Source organism: Andrographis paniculata, unplaced genomic scaffold, assembly GCF_009805555.1.
Source record: "Andrographis paniculata isolate CXL003 unplaced genomic scaffold, ASM980555v1 Contig64END, whole genome shotgun sequence".
Lineage (NCBI taxonomy): Eukaryota > Viridiplantae > Streptophyta > Magnoliopsida > Lamiales > Acanthaceae > Andrographis > Andrographis paniculata.
Genome location: NW_026137600.1, coordinates 440,533 through 464,254, shown reverse-complemented (window position 1 = coordinate 464,254; position 23,722 = coordinate 440,533). Strand labels below are relative to the sequence as shown.

General features: G+C 28.3%; 4 protein-coding genes across 8 annotated transcripts; 2 read left to right on the top strand and 2 right to left on the bottom strand.

Moving 5' to 3' along the window:
• Positions 1-173: 173 nt before the first annotated feature.
• Positions 174-4,295, bottom strand: LOC127261781 (uncharacterized). 3 transcript variants are annotated; one of them, XM_051290178.1, is made up of 8 exons: positions 4,091-4,295; positions 3,311-3,589; positions 2,500-2,571; positions 1,838-1,902; positions 1,491-1,647; positions 1,231-1,320; positions 803-892; positions 174-711 (listed from the first exon to the last, which is right to left on the bottom strand). In XM_051290178.1, the coding sequence occupies exons 1-8, from the start codon at positions 4,283-4,285 to the stop codon at positions 553-555; spliced, it is 1,107 nt and encodes a 368-aa protein (XP_051146135.1). In that variant the 5' UTR covers positions 4,286-4,295; the 3' UTR covers positions 174-552. The 3 variants fall into 3 exon arrangements, with proteins under 3 accessions (XP_051146135.1, XP_051146136.1, XP_051146137.1); XM_051290179.1 differs by having other exon boundaries at positions 1,491-1,644; XM_051290180.1 differs by having other exon boundaries at positions 3,311-3,648; positions 4,091-4,238.
• A 3,869-nt stretch (positions 4,296-8,164) lies between these two features.
• Positions 8,165-12,751, bottom strand: LOC127261832 (probable apyrase 6). 3 transcript variants are annotated; one of them, XM_051290244.1, is made up of 9 exons: positions 11,905-12,751; positions 10,949-11,061; positions 10,728-10,835; positions 10,570-10,624; positions 10,245-10,436; positions 10,067-10,164; positions 9,775-9,971; positions 8,744-8,865; positions 8,165-8,444 (listed from the first exon to the last, which is right to left on the bottom strand). In XM_051290244.1, the coding sequence occupies exons 1-9, from the start codon at positions 12,494-12,496 to the stop codon at positions 8,326-8,328; spliced, it is 1,596 nt and encodes a 531-aa protein (XP_051146201.1). In that variant the 5' UTR covers positions 12,497-12,751; the 3' UTR covers positions 8,165-8,325. The 3 variants fall into 3 exon arrangements, 2 of the variants coding, with proteins under 2 accessions (XP_051146201.1, XP_051146200.1); XR_007840994.1 differs by having other exon boundaries at positions 8,308-8,444; positions 8,510-8,865; XM_051290243.1 differs by having other exon boundaries at positions 8,165-8,865.
• Positions 12,752-14,939: 2,188 nt separating this feature from the next.
• Positions 14,940-17,282, top strand: LOC127261807 (ribonuclease 1-like). The gene is made up of 4 exons (XM_051290211.1): positions 14,940-15,091; positions 15,756-15,911; positions 16,003-16,201; positions 17,023-17,282. The coding sequence occupies exons 1-4, from the start codon at positions 14,969-14,971 to the stop codon at positions 17,247-17,249; spliced, it is 705 nt and encodes a 234-aa protein (XP_051146168.1). The 5' UTR covers positions 14,940-14,968; the 3' UTR covers positions 17,250-17,282.
• Positions 17,283-19,864: 2,582 nt separating this feature from the next.
• LOC127261783 (intracellular ribonuclease LX-like) lies at positions 19,865-23,090 on the top strand. Its single transcript, XM_051290183.1, has 4 exons — positions 19,865-19,996; positions 20,105-20,260; positions 20,602-20,794; positions 22,714-23,090. The coding sequence occupies exons 1-4, from the start codon at positions 19,898-19,900 to the stop codon at positions 22,983-22,985; spliced, it is 720 nt and encodes a 239-aa protein (XP_051146140.1). The 5' UTR covers positions 19,865-19,897; the 3' UTR covers positions 22,986-23,090.
• The last annotated feature ends 632 nt before the right edge of the window (positions 23,091-23,722 follow it).

Sequence of the window (23,722 nt, the reverse complement as noted above, 5' to 3'; positions counted from 1 at the left end):
GGGGTAGTCCAAGAAACATAGGGGGGCACACTACAAATAGAATGTCACACATTTGCCGGCTTCGATATACTTTTCTTAATTAATCGAAGGGGCCCCAAAAGGTATAAACACCAACATACTTTATAAGCCAACTTGCATAGGAAAAAAGAAAAAAAAGGCAGAGCGAGCAAATGTACAAACAAAACAGTAGAGAAAACCAATTTATTCCACTGCTAAGACATAACAGATTCTAAATTTACGGTAATTTTACTAAAGTATGAAAATGGATGGCAATACGCGGTCATACAGTATGGAGCACGTCATATAAGTACACTAGCGACAGGAATTTAAAGAGGATGCTTGCCTTGAGAGTGTGACATCTCTTAACATCTCGGCAACGTGTCTGAGGACCTGAAAGTCATATACACACATAACGAGTGAAGTTTTTAGGATGCAAAGAACGTTAAAAGGGAGAAAAGGGAAGTTTTCGACAGTATTAATTCGATCTTGACAGACTCTTCAGCACAGTTGTAAGAAGACAAAAGTTAGACAAGCGATTCAGGAATTGTTCGATCAGACAGTTTCTTGTCGAGGAGTAGCCTGCAAAGGGACTGTCTGTGAGGAAGCAGCTGGAGGAGCAGTTGTTGCTGGAGTTGAGGCGACGAGGAGTCCTCTGTTTTGGGCAGATTGAACCACAATTGCGAATTGTGTTGCCGCTAAAGCTGCTGCCTCCTATAAATTGAACGAAAATTACATTATCATCGAACATTTTTAAATAGTCGTAAAGCAAGAAATGTATACGGAAATGGAGAAACATATATACCTGGCGTTGCCTCCTGCGTTGGAGGATACTAATGGCCCAAATCATGATGTAGCATGGCAAGAGGAATCCGAGAGCTCGAAGTAAGAACAGCTGCATTCGTTTGAGCAATCAGCGTAATGAAAAATGCTTGCTAACAACAGTATAATGAGTAACGACTTCCGTTTTAGGGTAAAAATAACATAAAGGGTGTTTGTTTGGAGGATTCTCTTCAAATTTCACTATTCATCAAATTTTTTTTCCCCCAAAAATATCAAATCAAACACCTATTTTTTATTTTTATATTGTACTAAAAAATAATTTTACATTCAAAACATCACATCAACGCCTATTTATATTAGGTCATACAACTATTTCAATTCAAAATTTTTACTATTCAAATTCCAACTCAAAATCCAAACCTCCAAACAAACAAACCCACATCAGCTTACCGAGAAGAAAGCTGAGGCGTCTTCCTCTCCTTCTCCATCCCCATCGTCGGTGATGGACACTGCATGCCTCAGTAGCAGAAGAGCCATTAACTGCCAATTCAAACATCAATAATTATTCAAAAAAATAAGGAAAAAGAAAAGGAAAAGGGATTCCGAATCCTATGTTTGCGCTGATATTTTAACATCATCTTCTTCTTGAATTTCTCTATTAAAGTGCATGCAATGATCAGAATCAATAAATTGCAGAAGTAAGGATTTACAATCAGAGCAGCTGAGCGGCAAAAGGCAGCACCGCTGCTGTTGGCAGCATTGTAATCATCATAGCCGGCTTCGAAAAATTGACGCTCAGCCTCAGCAATTGCTAGCAGGTGAGGATCATTCATATCCAGTGGTGCACCGGATATTTGCCACACGCTTCTGGAAGCAAATACAAAATCATTTAACGGTGCTAAAATTTTATATATAATTAAAAAGAAAACAACAGAACAGGATTAATCTCTTTAATTGCAAGCAGAAACCGCATGTTATCTCACTCTAAAGCAAAGAAAAGATTGAACAGCATTATACATAAATATATAGTTTTAAAATTTTAAAAATACAAATTTACCCAATATCAATGGTGGCGTCGTTGGGTGGAGGGCGCGGAGGAGCAGTATAACCAGACTGATATGGCTGCAGAACAGGGCAATGGATAAAGCATCGTAAGCATTGGAAGTAGTACATCCAGCAGCATTAACATAATAACATCACAATTCATAATGTCGGGTAGTGATACTATTGATATGGTTTGAGCGTGGCATTTTATGATACGGCCCGAACATATTGCCATCTGTGGGATAAATTACCTCCCCTTCAACAACCATTGAGCCATAAACTCCCGATTATTAACAAAGATGCATGCCAATTAGATATTCATAACAATAATGAATGATTTTCACAAATAATTATGTTACTTTCTTTCAAGCCTATGGAACTTTTTTCTAGATGTAAAAATTGTTTTGTTCATCACAAAAGATCTATTCTTATGTGAAGTCTATTCCGTATTGCACTGATTAAATTCGCCAAGGCTGAAATATGTCGCAGCAGAATGTAACATCAAATGTTATATATCAGTTCCATACTGATTTCATAATCTTAGGAACAGAAAACAAAAAATTTCCTAGGCTTCATAAACATACACCTCAATCGCTTAAAAGGTACCCGAGATAGGAAAATTCTAAATTGAAAAACTTAAAATAACTTTCTATTAAAGTTGAAGAAATCCCATACCTGATGACAAATCTCACAAGTAATGTCTCCCTTCTCATTGCACCAGTGCTGAACACATTTTCTGTGAGCATACTGCAAAAGGAAGGGTTTATTAGTGAAATAGCAAACCAAGCCAATTGGAAAAAAAGAATGTCGAGGAGTTGAAGGAGGTCATTCATGAAGGGAGGAAGCTTAGAACATGAGAGATTGTCCAAACATTTAGTGTAACTAACAAATAATGTTACATGTCACATTCCAAATGAAACAACGAAGGCCGACAGAAAGTATATGTGAATTATACTTGAGGAGCTCAAATTACAGGTTATCATATTAGATAGAGGAAATTAAGTGTTTGTTTGGAGGATTTTGGAGGATTTTTACTATTCTTCTAAAAAAATTTTCACAAACATATTAAATCAAACATTTATTTTTTATTTTTTTATGGAGTATTATACTTAAAAATTAATTTTATATTCAAAACATCACATCAACACCTATTTATATCACTCACATTAAACAAGTATTCAAATTCGAAATTTTACTATTCAAAATCCAAACCTCCAAACAAATACACAAAACATCCACTATACTTCCAATTTGCATGAAGTCTATGAACCGAAGACACATCGAGACCCAAATGCTTGTGCTTTTGCTTTAGGATTAAAAAATTGCACCATTTTGAGTTTACACCTAATAAAATTTATTTGCTTTTTGAAAAGAACACAAGCCCTCTACACGAAAAACCTAAATCAAGACGTGAAATGGTAACTAAGCACACATGCACATTATCCAATCCGGACAATAACAACGATCATCGATCTAAGTGTTTTACCTTGAGACTTCCCATGCAAGCACAAGGACTCTCCAAATTAGAAATCGAATCCTCCTCCTGGCATATGCGGCACTCCCCCATCCCTATGAGGGGCGCATTCTCGTCGGCTTCTTCGCCCCCAACATCCACCACCACTTTACCATCTTCAGAGGGCATTGATGATGATGAACCCACCATTTCAGGCTTCTTCCCGCTCGGGGCACTTCCTTCCGGAAGGGGAACCGAATTGTTAGCCTCAACAGCCTCTGAATTTTGCTGCTGGTTCACTTTCACCACCATATGCTCACCCATTTACACCAACACAAAATTCAAATCAACAATTAGAACCACCAGAATTCCTGAACCGAAAATTACACCCATCAATCACAAATTCACAATTCAATCCGTGTTTCTTTTTATCTCCATGTATCCAAGCGATTGTATATTTCGCATTTACAGGAATTTTTTATAATATGAGCCCACTCCAATACTAATCGAATATACCAATCAATAATTAATAAATAATTGGGGGAAAAAAAGGCCTCTCAAATTAACAAAAATCAAAATCCCTAATCCCTAAATCGGAAACCAAGGGTATCCCCGAACACTCAAAATTTCGAAAGAAATCCACTGATCACGGCGGCGTACGCCGCGGTATCGAAGATTTCTTTAGCTAGGGAAGCCAGAATCGATGGTCAATTTGGAATCGACGACAATTGAGCTCGGAAAAAGCGAAAATATAAAGCGGGGAATACACAAGAATTATTATAACTACCAAAACCAAAATTGGGAAAAGCATACCTGAAGAATGAACACAAAATTGGAAACAAAATCGCGAATTTGGTGCCCGGCCAAGCAAAATTTGGAGGTCAATAAATCTGCGTGCGGTGCGAGGATGGATTTGTAAGTAAGAGAGCGTTCACGCGTATCACACAGTCTTTCTCTTTTGGCCAAATGTTGACTTTCATTGATCCTAAGTACCACTTTTTCCTCCATTTTTACTACAATTTTTAGACTCTTTATATGTATATGTAAAATATATATATATATATATATGTATTTAGTACTATTTTCTTCCCTCCTTTTCACGACAAGTTTCAATTTCTTCGTTCCATAAAAAGAATACTTTTTTTTTTATTTGAAAAAATATATACTCCTCCGTCTCTTAACGATTTATCCATTTTTTTATTTTCATATGTCTCATAACAAAGTATTCATTTCATAAATACACTTCTAATTTACAATATATTACATAAATGTCATTATTTTTATATCATACAATATTAATAGGGTTAATTTAGTCTTTTTATCTTTATTTCTACTTTATTCCAATATAATATTAATATTTCTAAAACTCTGTGAAAAAGCAAATGAATAGATAGATCAAAGACGGACAAAGGGAGTATTATTTTTTAATTTAGTAATTATATTATCTATTTAATATAATTAATATCCTTACCATTTTTAATATATTATACAAATAATATTATTTTTATATCACAATTTTGTTACTTTGAAAATTGTATATGCAAAAAAAATGGTGTTGATTTTATGAGATAATGGTAGTATTTTCGTCTGCGCTCTATAATTTGTGATTTTATTTTTTAAAATATGATTACTTTAAATCATACTTTTAATTTTATAATATAATTTTTTAAATTTTAATTAAATAATTTAATTATTTTAATCTTAATTTATAATTATTTTTATTATATAATAATTATTTTTACTAATATATTTTTAAATTACCTATTAAACATATTTTATATTTTACTTAAATTCTAGTGTCTAATGTAATATTAACACTTTTATTTATACAGACGAAATATTATTTATTTACTTATAAAATACGTGTTTCTTTGAATAATTTTTTTAAAAAATAAGATGATTTTATTCATTTATAATTTTATTATTATACTCTAACAAGTAATAATTAATTTATCACTATTTTTATAATAAAATATTATTATTTTTTAATTTCGCGATTCGTATGATGAAGTAAAACGCAAACCAAACAATAGCATAATTTTACAAATCATCACGTGATTTGCACACTGCATATCTATCTATATATAAATAACTAGTGGGAAATCTGTGCATGCACGGCATTTTTATATTTTTTTATGTCTCCGTTAAATTTTTATTAAAAGAACACATCTATTATTTTCTCTTAAAAATTAAAAATTAGAATTTATGTAATCAATAGTTATGCAGTTAATATATATATATATATAATAGCATATTTATTTTTTAAATTGAATAGATAAGTATTATATATATATACATTGTAGTATCATATTCTTAATAGTTTTATCAACTTTTATATTTATAAAATATTTATTGATTGTGCTAATTATAGTTTGTTAAATATGTTAGTTATGGAATATTATTATGGATATTTAATATAAATTTATTTTAATAATATTAAAAATAAAGAAAAATAAAATAAAATTTTATAGATTTATTGAAAATTTATATATACACAAATATATTTGAATAAAATTATAAGAACTCAATTAAACCATGTAAAATAAATGAGAAATTTTAGTTTAAATGAAAAAATATGAATAATATAATACATATATTATAAATAAAAATAAATCAATTTTAATTGTAATATTATTATTAAATAGAAATTAATATATAAATTATTTAAAGAGCAAATAATAGAAAAATATGTATAATATACAAAAAAAATAAAAATTATACTATTAAATTATTTATACAAAGTACAAAATAATAACAAAATAAAATATTATAAATAAATTATAATTTAAACTATTGTATCATCTTTCGATTAGATACAATCTCAATTTTTTGAAACTAACTAAAATGAAGGAAAAAAAAATTGTATTTGGTGGCTAAAAAGAGATAAACGTTGTCAAAAAATTGAGAAAAAACTCATAGGAAAAATATTTTTTAAAATATAAGAGAATTACAAAACAAAGGAGATTAAAATGTGATTGAAATGGATAAGAAACTGATCTTGTCGTGCAGGGGCAATCTGCTTAACACAAAAATATAATTAATATCGCAAATAAAAATAAATCTATTTTTAATGTTAATTTTATTATTAAATATAAACTAATATATGAATTACCTAAAAATAAATAATACAAAAATATCTGTAAACACAAAATTATATGAAATTATTTATATACAGTACGAAATAAAAATAAAATAAAATAGTATAAGTAAATTATACGTTAATACGACGCATTATCTTCATATTAGGTGGCATTACAATATTTTGGAACTCCGATTATTAAAATGCAAGGAAAAAAACAACTATATTGGGTGGCGAAGGAAAATAAAAACGTTACTTAAATATTAACCGGAAACTCGCCGAAAAAATATTATCGGAAAAATGAAGAAAATTGAGAGGATGAAATGATGAAAAGTTGATGTGTGATTGAAATGGGTGAAGATATGATCTTTTATAAACATTCAAATGAGGATTGTCATCAAATTCGTCATTAATGCTGACGTTAATTGATCGTAATTGACGTTTTTAATATTTGGTAACTTCCAATCATAAACGTCAGAATCAATTTTACTCATAATAAATTTAATTATGTTTAATAAATTTTTATTATTTAGAAAGATATGCGTTAATTACAAATAATTATAATTAATCTGAATGTTTAAAATATATTTTTTTAAAAAATTTAAAAATTATTTATTATGAATATAATTAACATTAATTATATATTTTGATTAGAATATTACATTAGTTTTGAATTTATTAAAAAATTCCAAAATTTTAGAAATAATACTAATTCATTTTTAATATCATTAATTAGTATTATAATTATCACTAATAGTAGTATTATTATTATTAAGTATATTGTTATGGTATACTAATTATGAATATTTAATTTAATAGTATAAATTTCGTTTTATTGAAAAATTAATAATGAGGAAAAAAAAGGTATGAGTTAGATTTTTTCTTTTATATCGATAAATAGGTAAAAAAAATTTAAAATAAATGAATACTTCAAATAATATGAAATAAAATCAATTATTTAATTTAAAAATTAAAGAAGTATTCTATATATATATATTATATTATCAAATTATATATATTGATTGTGATAATTATAAATTTTCTATTTATATTATTATGGTATATATATTATGAATATTTAATATAATTTTTTTTTTTAAAAAAACAAAAATAAAAAGAAACAATAAATTGATATGAGATCTATTTTTTATACATATAATTAAAATATATTTTCAAATTATCATGATTAATTATAATTTCATAAATTATATCAATTATAACTATATCAATTAATATAATTATTTAATATCAATTATAATGAAAATTTTGGAATATTTCATTATCCATTATTTACGGGTATAAATAAAAATTAATAAAATATTAAATTAATTTTAAATATTTTTAAGAATTAAAAAATAAAAAAAAAACTATAAAATTATGAAACCTATTTGCGTTTTTATATATATTAAGATTACAAAATATAATTAATAATAGTTTTAATTTTATTGATTATTAATATAATTATTTTAATTATAAAAATAAATAAAATTACATTCTAAAGTTATTACATTTTCAAATAACCCTTAATTAGGTGTATAAATAGATAAAATTATAATTTATTTTAATTATAAAATTAAATCAACTATTTTATTATATTTACAAATGTATTAATTATAATTTTATTAATTATGATATACTTAATGATATTTAATACATATTTATTTTATTAAAAAATCCAAAATAATAAATAAAATCCAAAAAATTGACAAAATAGATTTGATGGGATAGACTCCATACCGATCTCTTTTATATATATATATAATCTCTTTTATATATATATATAATGCTCAAAATTGAATAAAACTATATATATTGTACTCCCAATTGAAACGCCAAAAAAACTATATATACATCGTCTCTTAACGCACATTTTCTGAAATCGGTATAAGCAGCAGCTAAATGCCATAAGCCCTGTTTGGCATCGCCGATAAGGCATGACCAAAATACCTGCATTCTCTCCTTCAATCAATCATAAATAGCAAACAAAGCCAAACAAGGGATACCTAAAATGATCAAAAGACCAAGAAGCCCCCTTTCTCCGTGGACGATCCGATCCATTCTCTTGCCAACAAAATCCCAATTCTCTTTCTACAATATGAACAAAGAAATATATCAATAATCCGACGATGATTAAACCAAGGATTCAAACATACTTGTCCGTTTCGGACATCCAGCCGTCGAGCTGATCGCCCCGATGGTTTCGATTGGGCGTGTCCTAAATCATAAAAGCTACGAGTATCTACCGATCCGGGTGATGATATACTTCCCTTTCTCCAGGTCGTAAATCGTCTTCAACTTAGGCTTTCTCAATTTCGACGCGACCCACGACGCAAAAATTAATGCGACGGATACTCCGAATATGATAAGTAGCCAATGTGGAGATTTACCGCCTGTTAGAGTGGATATCCAATCGGAACGCTGCTCGTCCAGCTCGGCTGCACTCTGCAGAACGAACGCTCCCAATGCCCAGTCGAGTGGGACTTTCCGCACGTTATTTGCATACTCGATCCTGCTCGAAGATTGTACAAATTCTATCATTAATAATAGATTGAGAAAGAAATTTAGACTTTGCTTACTTAGGTTTTCAAACTTGGTTTCGCACTATCATCAACGTATACTTAAAATAAATAAATAAAAATGTAAACTAATTTTTTTAGTCATGTAAATAACTGGACCTCTTTATAATTTTAATTATATTAGTTCCGTAAATAGAGGCCGTCGCAAATTAGTTTTGTAAGTGAAATTTTTTAGCAATTTTAGACCTCCGGTGCCAGAGATGCCTATGTGATACCGTGTGGGTCGCCGTGTCCGCCAAGTCAACGACACATGGCAGACACTTGAATTTTTATTTTTTTCAAAATTTTTAGTTTTCATTTTTGTTTAAAGAAAAAATTTTAATTTTTACAAAAAGGACAATAAATAAATAAATAAAATTTTTTTAAAAAAATCATCGTGTCCGCCGGCTATCGCTGATGTGGCGGACACATGTCCTACGTTGAGCTATGTGGGTGCCACATAGGCATCTCTGGTGCTTAATGACTAAATTGCAAAAAAAATTCACTTACGAAACTAATTTGCAAATAGCCTTCGATTGCGAATAATAAACGAATCTAGTTACTGGACAAAAAAATCAGCTTACCCAAATAAATAAAATCAAATATAGCATCCAATATCTATGTATGCCGCATCAAACACGTATTTTCTATTTAATTTTTTAGTTTTTACTATGCTTCAAACTTTCCAAAATTCTTAAAACAACAAACCATGGCTACTATTCATCCACATTAACTTTTTTCAGAAAAAAAATATAGCATCAAATAAAATTTTACTATTTTAAAAATTTTCCAAAACTCGAAAACTTTCAAAACTTCTATTAAACGGGCCCTAAATCTTTCTCAAGGAATCAATGAGGCATTACCTATGATCATCCAAAGCAATTCCGAGGCTGTCGTGCAGCAGAGCTACGATGTAAGCTGACGAGAAGCAATACCGGAGGAGATCCTCTTCGCCAATAGACACGTATTTCTGTCTAAGCTCAGCCCAATCCTCCGCACAAAATTGTTGTCCGGCTACCACCAGATGAGAAAGAAAAGCTCTTTGGTTCAAACCAAAGAACTATTCATTACACAGAAAAAAAAAAATATATAAATAAGTTAAGAAATTTCAATCCGAGACTAAATTCAATCGAAAGCCTGCAGTCAAAATGGTACCTTTGACGTGTGGAAGAAATTTTCAGTCGCCAAAAACTTCCCTTGGAGCTTTGGAATAAATGTAGAACCCACGTAGCACGTTTCATAAGCGCATCTATCTGTATTATACAAGAACACATTTAGAAAAACAACCCGTATTCATCATAAAATACAAGAATTGAAATTTTATCGAGCATACCATGGTCTTTCTTCAAAAATTTCAAAGATTCCGATCTGCATTCAGTGAAATTACCACTGGGAAGCAAAGTGGAAGGATATCGACTGTTTTCAACCAATGTAGAGGGAGAGGCTTTTGATTCGTCTTTACGAGGGGTGTATCCTCGAGGCGTACAAGGATCCGTCGTTTTACCTCTCTGGAGAGATTCACCAGCTGCATTAACAAATATCTATAAAATCTGAACACTACCATATTCTATTGTCCCCATGCTCCGACATAAATTATATTTTAAAAAAAATAAATCGATTCTATCGTGCAGATATGAAAGACGGAGAGAATGCCACACCTAATTCTTGGTCTCCCGAAGCAAGAGATTCTTTCAATAAATCGAATGCAACATTCTGCCGAAAAAATTGCACACAATCAATATAAAAAACAACAAATCGAAAAACAATAAAAACAGAAGCATAAATGTATGAATAAGATTATTTGTGCATAAACTACCTGGCCAAAGTGAAGTAAACTGTGACTGTATAGATTGTATGTATAGTTCCCGAATTTAACTTGCCGAGAGAATTCAGGGTGCGTGGAATCATTTGAGACAAATGTAACCTATGATTATCAGAAATCCGATTTACACATTAATTAGAATATAAAAACCAAATTTCAAACATTTCTTACCAAAAAAAGCTTGTTAAACAGACAGACATAAAGCAAAATAACACCTGAGCTGAAGCGCCGCCGAGTTCGATAATCCCGGTTGTTTGAGATGGATCAGCTCCGAGTGTTCCCAAAGCATAATTAGCCACAACCCAAGCATACAAGCCTTCGTCTGAACCTGATCATGGTCAAAAGTTAGTCGGCAGCCAATTGAAACGAACTCCTCAAATTATTACATAATTCTACACGACACCAAGAATCACGTTGCAGATGAATTTTGAACAAAAGGGTTTAATTACATCTGGTAGCCAATTGAAACAAATTCCTCAAAATATTACATAATTCTACACGACATCAAGAATGACATTCCAGTTGAATCGAACTCCTCGGGTTATTACTAATTCTAGACAACATCAAGAATCACATTGCAAACAAATTTCGAACAAAAGGTATAATTACATCCGGCAGCCAATTGAAACAAGCTCCTAAAATTATTATATAATTCTACACAACATAAAGAATCACATTGCAGGCAAATTTCGAACAAAGTAAATTACATCCGGAAGCCAATTGATACAGACTCCTCGAATCATTATATAATTCTAGACTGACATCAAGAATCACATTGCAGGAGAATTTCCAATTCAATCTAACACCTTGAATACTGTACGACATCAAGAATCACATTGCAGGCTAAATTCCAATTGAATCGAACTCCTCAAATTATTACATAATTCTACATAACATCAAGAATTTCCAATTGAATTGAACTCCTCAAATTATTACATAATTCAACATAACATCGAGAATCAATGGCTAATTCCAATTGAATCGAGGACTCCTGGAATTATTACTAATTCTAGACATCAAGAATCACATTGCAGGTAAATTTCTAACAAAAGGGTTAATAACATCAATACATTTCCAAGAAATCCCAAAGAAATGATCACAATACATTTCCAAGAAATTCCAAAGAAATGATCATAGCACAAACACATATGCTCTGCCATTTTGTTCTTACCAGAGATAACAGCTGCCCAATCATGGCGAAACCGGAATCCGGAAGCCTTGAGAATCTTCCTACACTCATCTAAAATCCGTTCCTGATCCTCATTCTTCAGCAACCTCATCCCCGCTGTGGCCATCAGCCGGACCTCGACCTCCGGCCAGTGCTCCCTCGGCACATTCCCCTTAGCAAACTCCAGCAGCTCCGCCACCGCGGCGGCGGCTTTCTGCGGCTCCTCCGCGTACGCCGACAACCCTGGATTCACCTTCATCGACGCCAATCCTTTCTCGGTGAAATCGAGCACTAGCTTGCCGTCCCTAACCTGGTACCTAAACACGTGGATCCTCGTTCCGGTGCTCCCGCCGTCGATGACGACGCGGTACCGAGAGCTCTCCCTGTGGCGGCCGCCGGAGAAGAGAACGTAGCAGAATAAGAGGAAGGCTATGGAGAAGGAGACGTACAAGTAATATCTCAATCTAGGGTTTGACTGCTTGGTCTTGGGCGATCGGAATCCAGGGCGGGGAGATCGGAAGGAGAATTTGGCGGGATCCATGGGGCGGTGAGGCTCCGAATTAGGGTTTGGTTTGCGGGCATTCGATCGGCGCATCAAAATTGGGGATTTTGTGAACCATAGGATGGATTGAGAAATTGGTGTGTTCTGAAATTGGGAATGGAATTCGAGAGGGCTCTTGGACGAAAATGGCGGCCCTCTCCGGCGGTCGGCGGCGCCACGGCGCTTTCCTTCTTCTTCTTTACCCTTCCTTTCTCTTCTTTCTTGATTTGATTTGATTTGTGATTTCTGCAACGTTGGGGAGAACGATGGTTTCCTTCGTTTCTTCTGTCTGGGAATTCAGGGCACTCTTCTATTATTATTATTACTCTATTATTAATTCCTTCTTTATTAGTACTATAGAGCAATTTTTTATTTATTTATTTATTTTATTTTTTTTACTATAACAATAGAATTAGAATTTTACAGAAGTAATAATATAATCTAAAATTAAATTAAAGTGAGTATAATAAATATGTGGAGTGATTCATTCATGATAATGGTATACACAGATAATAAGAAATGATGAGTAAAAATTTTAATAATAATTGTATATATATTTTTGTTAGATATGTATGAACATTAGTTTTGATAGAGAAAATAATAATAATAATAATAATATGAGTATAAGATATATATATATATATTTGCTTATTATTTTATATAATATAAATAAATAAAATATATATATTTATAATTAATTTTATAAAAGATAAAGAATTTTAATATTTATTTATTAACGAGATAAAATAATGAGATTTTGAATGAATTGATTATAAATTTGATTATATATTTATTAAGTAAATTTAAAATGAATAAATTTATTACTGAAATGAATTATAATTTTTGGAACCGACCAAAATAAGAAAATGTGAATATGTGGTGGCGGGATATAGAGAATATTAATATACTTTATTGCTTGTATTTTAATTTTAATTTTAATTTAAATATTTATTGATGTGATATTTTGAATGTAAAATTAAATTTTAGTTAATATAATAAATAAAAATTAAGTGTTTGATTTGATATTTTTTTTTTAAAAAAAAAATTATTAAAATAATAAAATAAAAACAAAATTGCACAAGGAAACACATCCTTTGATATTTTGATCCGACCCAAGCTGTGACCTAAGTCCAACTTGCAACACAAACTCTTTAATCTGGATTTATTCGTCTATTCATATTTTTGTTGTATGATAGATTTATAAAATCATAACAATTAATAATTTTTAATTCAAAAGAATTAATTCCACCCAAAATTAGAGCGGTAAACAAGCCAAACAGAATCGAGTTTGTCATATTTGAGCTCGGCTCGTTAAGGATTCGAGTTCGACTTGTATTCGTTCGTTAAGATATACGAGTTGAAATTTTTGTTTGAGTTCGGCTTGTTTAACAATTTTTTTGTTCGTATTTGGCTCGACTCGGGTAGTTAAGAGAAATTCTATTTTATTTAATTAATTTTTTTTAAAAAAAGTAAATTTATTTAATAATTATTATAATTTTTATTAATAAATTTGAATAAAAAATAGAATGAAATATAATATTTATAAAGATATATATATTTATTAAATATAAAATTATTAATTTAATTTTTTAATAAATACTATCGAACGATCGCGAACAAGCTCGAGCTCGTTCGTGAACATAACGAGCCAAAATTTATGTTTGTGTTCAGCTTGTTTAGCTTAACAAACGAACTTTTAACGAGTTCAAACGAGCCGAACCGAGCCGAGCTCGCGATCAGGTCGTTTGTTTTACAGGTCTACCCAAAACACATTCATTAAAATGGTTTTAAATTATTTGGGCCAGCCCAGTTTGATACATTCATTTAAATGTTTGAAATTATTTGGGCCAGCCCAACCCAATTCACTCCTTTTTTGTTACTGCTTACCCCTTCAATAATATCCAATGAGATGCTGCCACGTATTTTTTAAATTTGCTAATATTTTAAATAAATATTAATATTATTTATTTTACACAGCTTCTAATAAAATATTATTTAAATAAAATTTAAATCATCATCAATTTCAAACCAAATAAATTTTTTTATATAATGTTTAATGAGAAGAAACAATAATATTTTATTGAAAGTGATAATAATTATATAGTAAAAAAAACTAAACTAAAAAAATAGAAATCCTTTAGTATGGAATATGCTGTAGTATATTTATTATTATACTATTTTATATTAATTTTCTACATCTAATTACAGTGTATGAACAAATTTGAAGTCGGATACGGACACGGATACTCCCCCCACGCAATATTTATTTAAGTTATTAATTAAATTGAATTTATTTATTATATGGTCAATAATATTAATTATTTAGGTGCATCAAATCAAATCGATCCATTTCACACAGAGTAAGCAATTAATGTATTCATATATATATATGACAATGCAATAATTGCACACGCCATTTTCACACTGTTCCCATTTATATTATTATTTATTTATTTATTTTTCTTCTTCTTCTTCTTCATTATCTATAAATATCATATCATGAAACACTCTGTAAGTAAGTAAGAAATGGACACCAAATTCGATTCTTCTATGTTGTCTAAATTCAAAATCTTCTTCTTCTTGCAATGTTTTCTTGCCCTCTCCAATGCAGCTGATCAAGATTTCGATTTCTTCTACTTTGTTCAACAGGTATCTTCTATGCTTTTTTTTGCCGTCACTTTTCAGGGGTGTGCAAAATTATCATTTTTTTTAAATTTATTTACATAACCGTTTTGAATTAAATTGAAAATTCGAATTTTTCAATTTGGTCATTATTCGGATATGTCGAATTCAATAATTGTTTAAACTAATCTGAGTGTAATACTGTTATTTTGAATTTGAAAATACGAGTTCGGATTCGATTCATATATATATATATATATTTTACATTATATATACTTATACATTGAACCTATTTAAATACTTATAAGGTTTTGTTTTAGGTTTATATAACTTTAGATCTATTTGTATTTTTTGAGTTTTGAAATATTTCAAAAATATTATGTATTTTATTTAATTTTTTGTTAGAAATAATAGTTATTGATATTATATTTTCCGAAAGAATTTTTGTGGATGAATAGTAAATTTTCGAAAACGGCTATCTAAGTAGAGTCTTATTTATTATTTAAAAGGCTCAAATTACATATTTTTCGAAGTTTTATATTATTTATTAATGATAATTATATATATAAAGAAGTTAAATCAAATATCAAATATTTAATATTTTCTAAATTTTTACAAAGGTTCAAATTTCAAAAATTTTAATGTAAAAAGATTATCGTTTATCCTGTATAATATTTTATTACAAATACAGTGGCCGGGATCGTATTGTGACACCGCAAAAAGCTGTTGCTTCCCGACAACGGGGAAGCCGCCGTCAGACTTCGGCATTCACGGGCTTTGGCCGAACTATAATGACGGTACTTACCCTTCAAATTGTGATCCTAACAATCCGTTCGATCAATCAAAGGTATGTTTGTAAGCATTGCATATGTTGTCCTAATTGTAACTTGTGTTCATTTAAGACAATATATGTATAAAATGTTGAATATTGTTTTTAGATATCCGATTTAATAAGCAAGATGCAACATGATTGGGCGACCCTTGCTTGCCCGAGTGGCACCGGGACGACATTTTGGGAGCACGAGTGGGAAAAGCACGGCACATGCTCGGAAAAAATTCTAGACCAACATAGTTATTTTGCAACTGCTCTTGGGCTCAAATCTAAACTTAATCTTCTAGAAGCTCTTCAGAGTGCAGGTAAATTTTTTAATTAATATTTAAATTTTATTGAATTTGCTTAGATTTTTATAATATATATAATATTTCAAAATTTAAACAAATTTATTATATATATATATATGAAATCTATTCCTATTTCTTTTCTTTTTTTTTTTTTTTTTAAAAAATAGTAATAAAATTTATATTTCAAAACTTATTCAAGCATATCATCAAGAAAGTGGGTATGTTTCTTTAGACAAAATTTCCCAAAATTTATTATTTGGAGTGTATGTTTCCGAAAAAAATATATTATTTTCTCTTGCAAAATATTCATCAAACATTATTTTAATATCAAATTCAAATCAAATTTTTCTAAACTCAACCAAAAGAAACGCACCGTTACATTTTGTTTGATTTTGATTTGAAATTCATTTTTTTTATTTGAATTTTGATATAAATAATCACTTTGTTCACTTAGTGTTTTTTATGAATTTAGTTTTAATATATGAAAAATTGTGTCGATAATATAAAAATAATATTTTATATTGAAAAGTTGACTTTTATGAGTGAATAATATATATATATATATTATATAATGGGTTAATATATGTGTATATTGTATTTTTTTTAAAAATATTTATAGGAAATTATGTGGATGAAAATTGTAATGTGAACAAAACCATTTTTTATGTGATGTAATGAATAAAAATTACTATATTTTTATTATAAATTGAATATTATTAAAATATGTCTAAAATATAACAAAACAATGCTATTAAAAGTTTCAAATTTCTCCAAATTTACATAATTAATTCAAATAAACACGATGTATTATATTAACATATATCGTATATATACAGGAATTAATCCAGATGACGGATCTTACAGTCTAAAGGCGATAAAAGAGGGCATTCAAAGTGCCGTAGGCTTCGAGCCATGGATCGAATGTAATAAAGACACAGAAGGCAATAGTCAACTCTACCAAGTTTATCTTTGTGTCGACTCATCGGCTTCTAACATTATCGAATGCCCTGTCTTCCCGAAATCCGGCAGTTGTGGCTCTTCCATTCAGTTCCCTAAATTCTAAGCATCAATTATTTGAATATTCGATTGAATCTGATTTGCGAAAGCTAGATTATTGTTAATTTGATTTGATCTTGTTTAAGATGTTATGATCAAAATGTTATCATGTCAAAAAATACAAATCCACAATTTAATTTGATTTTCTCATTATATTTATGTGTTAATCTAACATTTATTTTGCAACATAATTTTTAATAAATATTATTAAAAATATATAATATATATATATAATAATATAAAATATTATATTTTTATTTAAGTCGCTGTTTCTATATCTAATATAAAAAAATTTCACAATAGCACAAAACACAAAGTGAACACACTGAATTGTTCTAATTTTATAATAATGGTTTAATTTTGAACAGAACAAATGATATATTTGTTTTTATTTCAAATTAAAATTTTATTATTTAACATGTATAAGTTTCAATAATAATAAAAAAAAAACATATAGTATTATTTATATTAAATAAAAATATTATTTAAATCAAAACTTAAATAGATGGCTCAATTTCAAATTCTAATCGGCAAAATAATATAATAACAAATAAATTAAAGTAATGAGTAAAATAAATCTTAAATCTTAAATCTCAAATTAATAATTTTAATTTAATTAACTTATACTGATTAATTTAATAAATCAACATAGGATGTGATCAATTTATATTCAAAAGACATATAATCCTTTATAAATATTATTGAAACAATACAATATACATATATATATTATTAATTCATACAAAATCAATAATTCAATACAAAATATTATTATATTATTAATATAATATTTTATATCTAATATAAGAAAACAATTGCAGATTTATCAATGAATGGACATAGTTAGGATGATCCAAAATAATGATCACATGTCGACGACTACAACAAATCCTTAACTTCCACGGAAATCGCATCACCCCTTATACGACACCGTTTCATTCTACAGCCTATATATATATAATATTTAACATATCACCTTTTCCTTTGACTTAACACAATTTGTTAATGTCATTTTCTTGCAACCAACCAATCCCTCGTCACTTTCTATTCTTTTTTGGGTTGTGTTTCTGGTCTTCCCTTTTTCTTTTCTTTTTTTTTTTTTTTTTTTTTTTATTATATACGGATATATATAGATATAGATATAAATATAAAGTACAAGTGATAACACAATATATAGGCTAATATAATATAAATACAATATATAAAGTGATAGTATATGACATGGCAATAGTATCATTGACGAAACTACCATTTAAATCTTTGAGGGAGAAAATGTTATAATTTCTTTAATATTTAGAATTATATATGAATTTAGATAGTTTCGAGGGGCAAACTGTATATAAATACATAAAATTAATATTTTTAACACTAAAAAAATTATAAAAAATTGGATTTGGATTCATGAATATTAAAAAACTGATTTTCACTGTCACAAGTCCAACCCTTACACTACCAAGTCATTTATCCCTTACGGGACATTAAAAAATTGAATTTGAATAGTTGTTTGATGTGATATAAATAGATGTGATGTAATGTTTTGAATGTAAAATAAATTTGTAGTATAATATAAAAAATAAAAATAATTGTTTGATTTGATATTTTTTGATAGAAAGAAGAATTCGAATAGTAAAGACTTGTATTAAAATCCACAAAAAAAACACAACCTAATTTATTTATATGTATTTAATGTTATCTTCTTTTTAATTTCTCCCATGGTACCGCTGAATTAAGGAGAAAAAAATATATTCTTGATAAATAATTCTCTAAGTTTTAAAACTTATATAGGTAAATAATTTTATTTTCTGTCACAAAAATCATGATAAATACTCAAGTTGTGTTTATTTGGGTTTTTCCCAAGATTATTATTCATATTTTTTTTTCTAAAAAATTCTAACTATTATTTTTATAATATTAAAAATTATTTTTTCTATAAATATCTATTTATATTTAATTAAATAGCAATTCAAATTAATTAAAATCTTTTACTATTTTCAATCTTCTTTAAAATTTTCAGAACTTTTACGTAAACAAAATCCAATTTTACCAATAAAACAATAATTAATATATTTTATATATATATATCTAATATTTTATTTATAAAAGTAGATTTAGATGGAATTCACGATTTTTGCGATAAACAAAAGTATAGAGCCCCAAACAAAACATGTCACAACTTTTTTGGTTTGTAAAGAAATGAGACGTGTAAGCAATATATTTTTAACAATTAAAGCCAACATTTACGGTGCGTTTCCTTGGACGTTTTCTTGGTTACGAACCATTGAATTTTAATTTAATTTCATATTATATAAAATAAAATAAATATTTTAATTAAAGAATATAAAAATCAAAACAAAATTACATCCACGTATTCACCCACTAGTATTTACAAGTCTATCAATTATATATTTATACATAAAGTCACAATAATAATAATAATAAAAGCCTACCAATCCCAAAAGCATATCCTCAAAACATGCTTCCACGCCACATCAACAATTAATAATTAATAATACCTAAATATATATATATATATATTCTCTTCAATAACACGCAATTTAATTTATTTTTTTCTATATATATATATAGATATATATATATGACCAAATATATGACATTATAATTTATAAGTCACAATTTAAAATTTTTTATCTAACAATGGTAAGAATTAATTGTGCCTTCAAGCTTCTCGTGGCGCAGTGTCTCTTCCTTCTGTGTTCTTCTCAGGATTTCGATTTCTTCTATTTTGTTCAGCAGGTAACACACATATATATATATTTCTAGAAACACGCTTTTAATATTGTGTAGCTGAAGTCGTGCTTTTGGAATTGCGCTTTTAAAAATATATACGTGCATGATGCGCAGTGGCCGGCGTCCTACTGCGACTCCCGCCGGAGCTGCTGCTATCCGACGACGGGGAAGCCGGCGGAGGATTTCAGCATTCATGGATTGTGGCCGAATTATAATTCCGGCCAGTGGCCGCACGACTGCGACCGCGAGGCTTCTTTGGAGGAATCACAAGTATTATTAATAAATTTTATTTTATAATTCATACGCATATTTACAATATATATAATATTATATATATATTTTTTATAAATATACAATAATTCAATGCAAAATATTACTAATTTTCTATTATTGATACGGCTCTTCAAGCCATTTCAAGTAAAATATTAAACAAACATAATCTAAATTTATAATAAATTAATTTAGATTCCGGCTAAAATTTTTTTTTGAAGTATTGTAAAATTTTAGAATTAGCAAAATATTTAAGTATTTAATATTATGTTTTGTAATTTTTTTTTAATATATTTTTTTTGAAAAATTATTAGTAATGAATAATCACAAAAATTATACAGATATCAGATTTGAAAAGCAAAATGGAGAAGGATTGGCCAACGCTAGCGTGCCCATCGGCCGACGGGATGAAATTTTGGGGACATGAATGGAGCAAACATGGAACTTGCTCGTCTCTTCGGCAACATGCTTATTTCGAAGCTGCCCTCAACCTCAAGCACAAAGCCAATTTGCTACAACGCCTCGCCGATGCCGGTAATTAGAGTTCTTTTTTTTAAAAAATATTTTTTCAATTATTTTTTATTGTATTTTCTCCGTTCCTTAGCAATCTATCTATTTTTTTCATTTTGGTCCGTCTCATTCCACTTTACAATATATTACATAAATACCATTACCTTTATATCATACCACAATAATAGGGTTATTTTAGTCTTTTTATATTTATTTCTGCTATATTTCAATATAATATTAATATTTTTAAAATTTTGTGCAAAAAACAAATTGATAGATAAATATATGGCGAATGGAGTATTATTTTGCTTTAAATGTTCAAAAATGTCTAGTAATCATTTTTGCGAATAATTTCTAATAAAATATACTCTATTAATTCCATTAGAAATGCTAATTTTAGATTGGGTATAATTAATTTTTAAGATAGACATAATTTTGATAAATTTTTTTTACTACTTTATCCTTATTATTTTTTAAAAAATGATTTTATAAATTTGTATTTATACGGGTAAAAGAGAAAAAAAATGAGTATAAATTAAAAAAACTTACAAATATTTTGGGACTCCATAAATTTAAAATAAAAAAATATATTAGAACAAAATTATTATTATTATTATTATTATTATTATTATTATTATTATTATTTTCTCAAAAAATAACGTCAAACTATTATTATACAAGCTCAACCCAAACATATATACAATTCGATCGTGTGAGTGTACATATTTTGAGAATATATGAATGTATTTAATGTTTAGTTTTGTATTTTATCGTGATTAGATGTAATATTCCTTTACAAATAAATATTATATTTTCATAGAAAATTATAAAAATGAAATAATATATATTTTAACAAAAACTCATAGACAGACGGAAATAATTTTTTTTTGATGTTTTTAAATTTGAATTCATTTTTTTTAAAATGAAAAATAAAATATTCTTTTGCAAAATATAAAATAAAACTATACTTAAAAAGTGGCGATTAGAGTTAATCAACATATAAAATATGTCAATATAACAAAAATACAAAATATACATGTTAATTCAATTTATACATATAGTAGTACCTTAGTCGCTTCCAAGGGTCTCATTCACTTTTTGTCTGTTAATATTTGAATATTAATTATTATATAAAAACGTAGTACAAATTAAGAAAAAATAGCAAAAATATTTTTATTAGTGTCTTATAATACTGTTATAATGACATTTGTGCAAAAAAAATTATACAAATATAAGAATATTTTTAATATTAAATACAATAACGCAAAAGGTAAATGATATCTTTAGAGTCGGACGAAAAAAGTATAAACTATTAAAATAGTACGTACATGCTAATTTAATTGAAATTATACGTTGAAAAATAATTGCTCATATATACTGATTAGATCTTTAGAATATCAATAGAATATTGTCATTAATAATTAAATTTTGAGTAAACTGTTTTTTTAGTTATGTAACTGGATTCCCTATCATTTTAGTCCCGTAAGTGGATCTTGTCGCAAACTAGTCCTATAAGTGAAAAATTTTCGTTGTTTTAGTCCTTCGGCGCCGAAGACGCCCGCGTGGCTCACCGGAATCCACGTATCCGCCAGGTCAGCGACACCCGGCGGACACGTGGATTTTATTTTATTATTTTCATTTTTTTGATTTTTTTTTAAAATTTATTTTTAATTTTATTTGTCGATTTTATTTGGTCCAATTAAAAAAAAATTTAAAAATAAATAAAAATATAAATAAAATCCATGTGTCCGCCAGGTGGCGTTGACCTGGCAGGACACCTGGATTTCGGCGAGCCACGCAGACGACTTCGGCGCCGGAGGATTAAACAACGAAAATTCTCCACTTATGGGACTAGTTTGCGATAGGCTCTACTTACGAGACTAAAATGATAAGGGGTCTAATTATAAGACTAAAAAAACAATTTACCCTTAAATTTTTCACAGGAATTCGCCCCGGAAAGTTTTACACCCTCAAGGAGTTAAAACATGCGATGCAAGAGGGCGTAGGGCACGAGCCGTACATCGAATGCAATGTCGATCCAGAAGGCAATCACCAACTTTATCAAGTTTATTTGTGCGTCGACACTTCAGGCTCGAACATTGTTGATTGTCCTGTTTTTCCGCACGGTAGAGGATGCGGATCGAGGATCGAGTTCCCGTTGTTTTCTTCTGATTTGGATTCAAATTTGAGTTTGAATTGGAGGGGTGAACTTTGAGCTTGAGCTGGGAATTGTTCGATCGAGAATGGTGTGTTTGATCATAGATATGTTTCGTTCTTCATCTGCATAATTCTCTAATTATTAATTACCCTCATTTATTTATTGATTTTACTTTTAATTCAAAATTTATTAACTTAATTAATTTATAGTACTAGAATGGTTATTTATTTATTTATTTTTTATTTTATTTTAATAATTATGTTGTAAAATTATATTGGGTAAAATATAATTAGTAAGTAATCAAAATGTACATTAGTAAAAATAATTATATATTAAAATTAAGATAAAAAATAATTTAATTAAGATTAAAGAATTATAAATTATAAAATTTAAAATGTTTAATGCGTATACATTTCCATAAAAAAAAATGACAGTTTGTAGATAAAGCAAAATAGGAAAAGTAAACATTTTAAATAAAGTATAATAAATAATTAATTAAAAATTGCATAAGTAAAAGTAATTGTTATATTAATAAAAATGATTATGAATTAAAGTAACTAAATAATTTAATTAAAATTTAAAAATGATAAATTATGAAATTTAATACTCCATCCGTCTCATAACAAGGTATTCATTTGCATTTTGCTTCATTGTACTTAACATTAAATATATCTATTATATTTGCATAATTTTTGTGCAAATTTCATTACAGAAGTATTTTTGTGATTTTAATCTTTAATATATTTTGATATAATAATTATTATTCAAATATCAACACGCAAAAAGTAAATGAA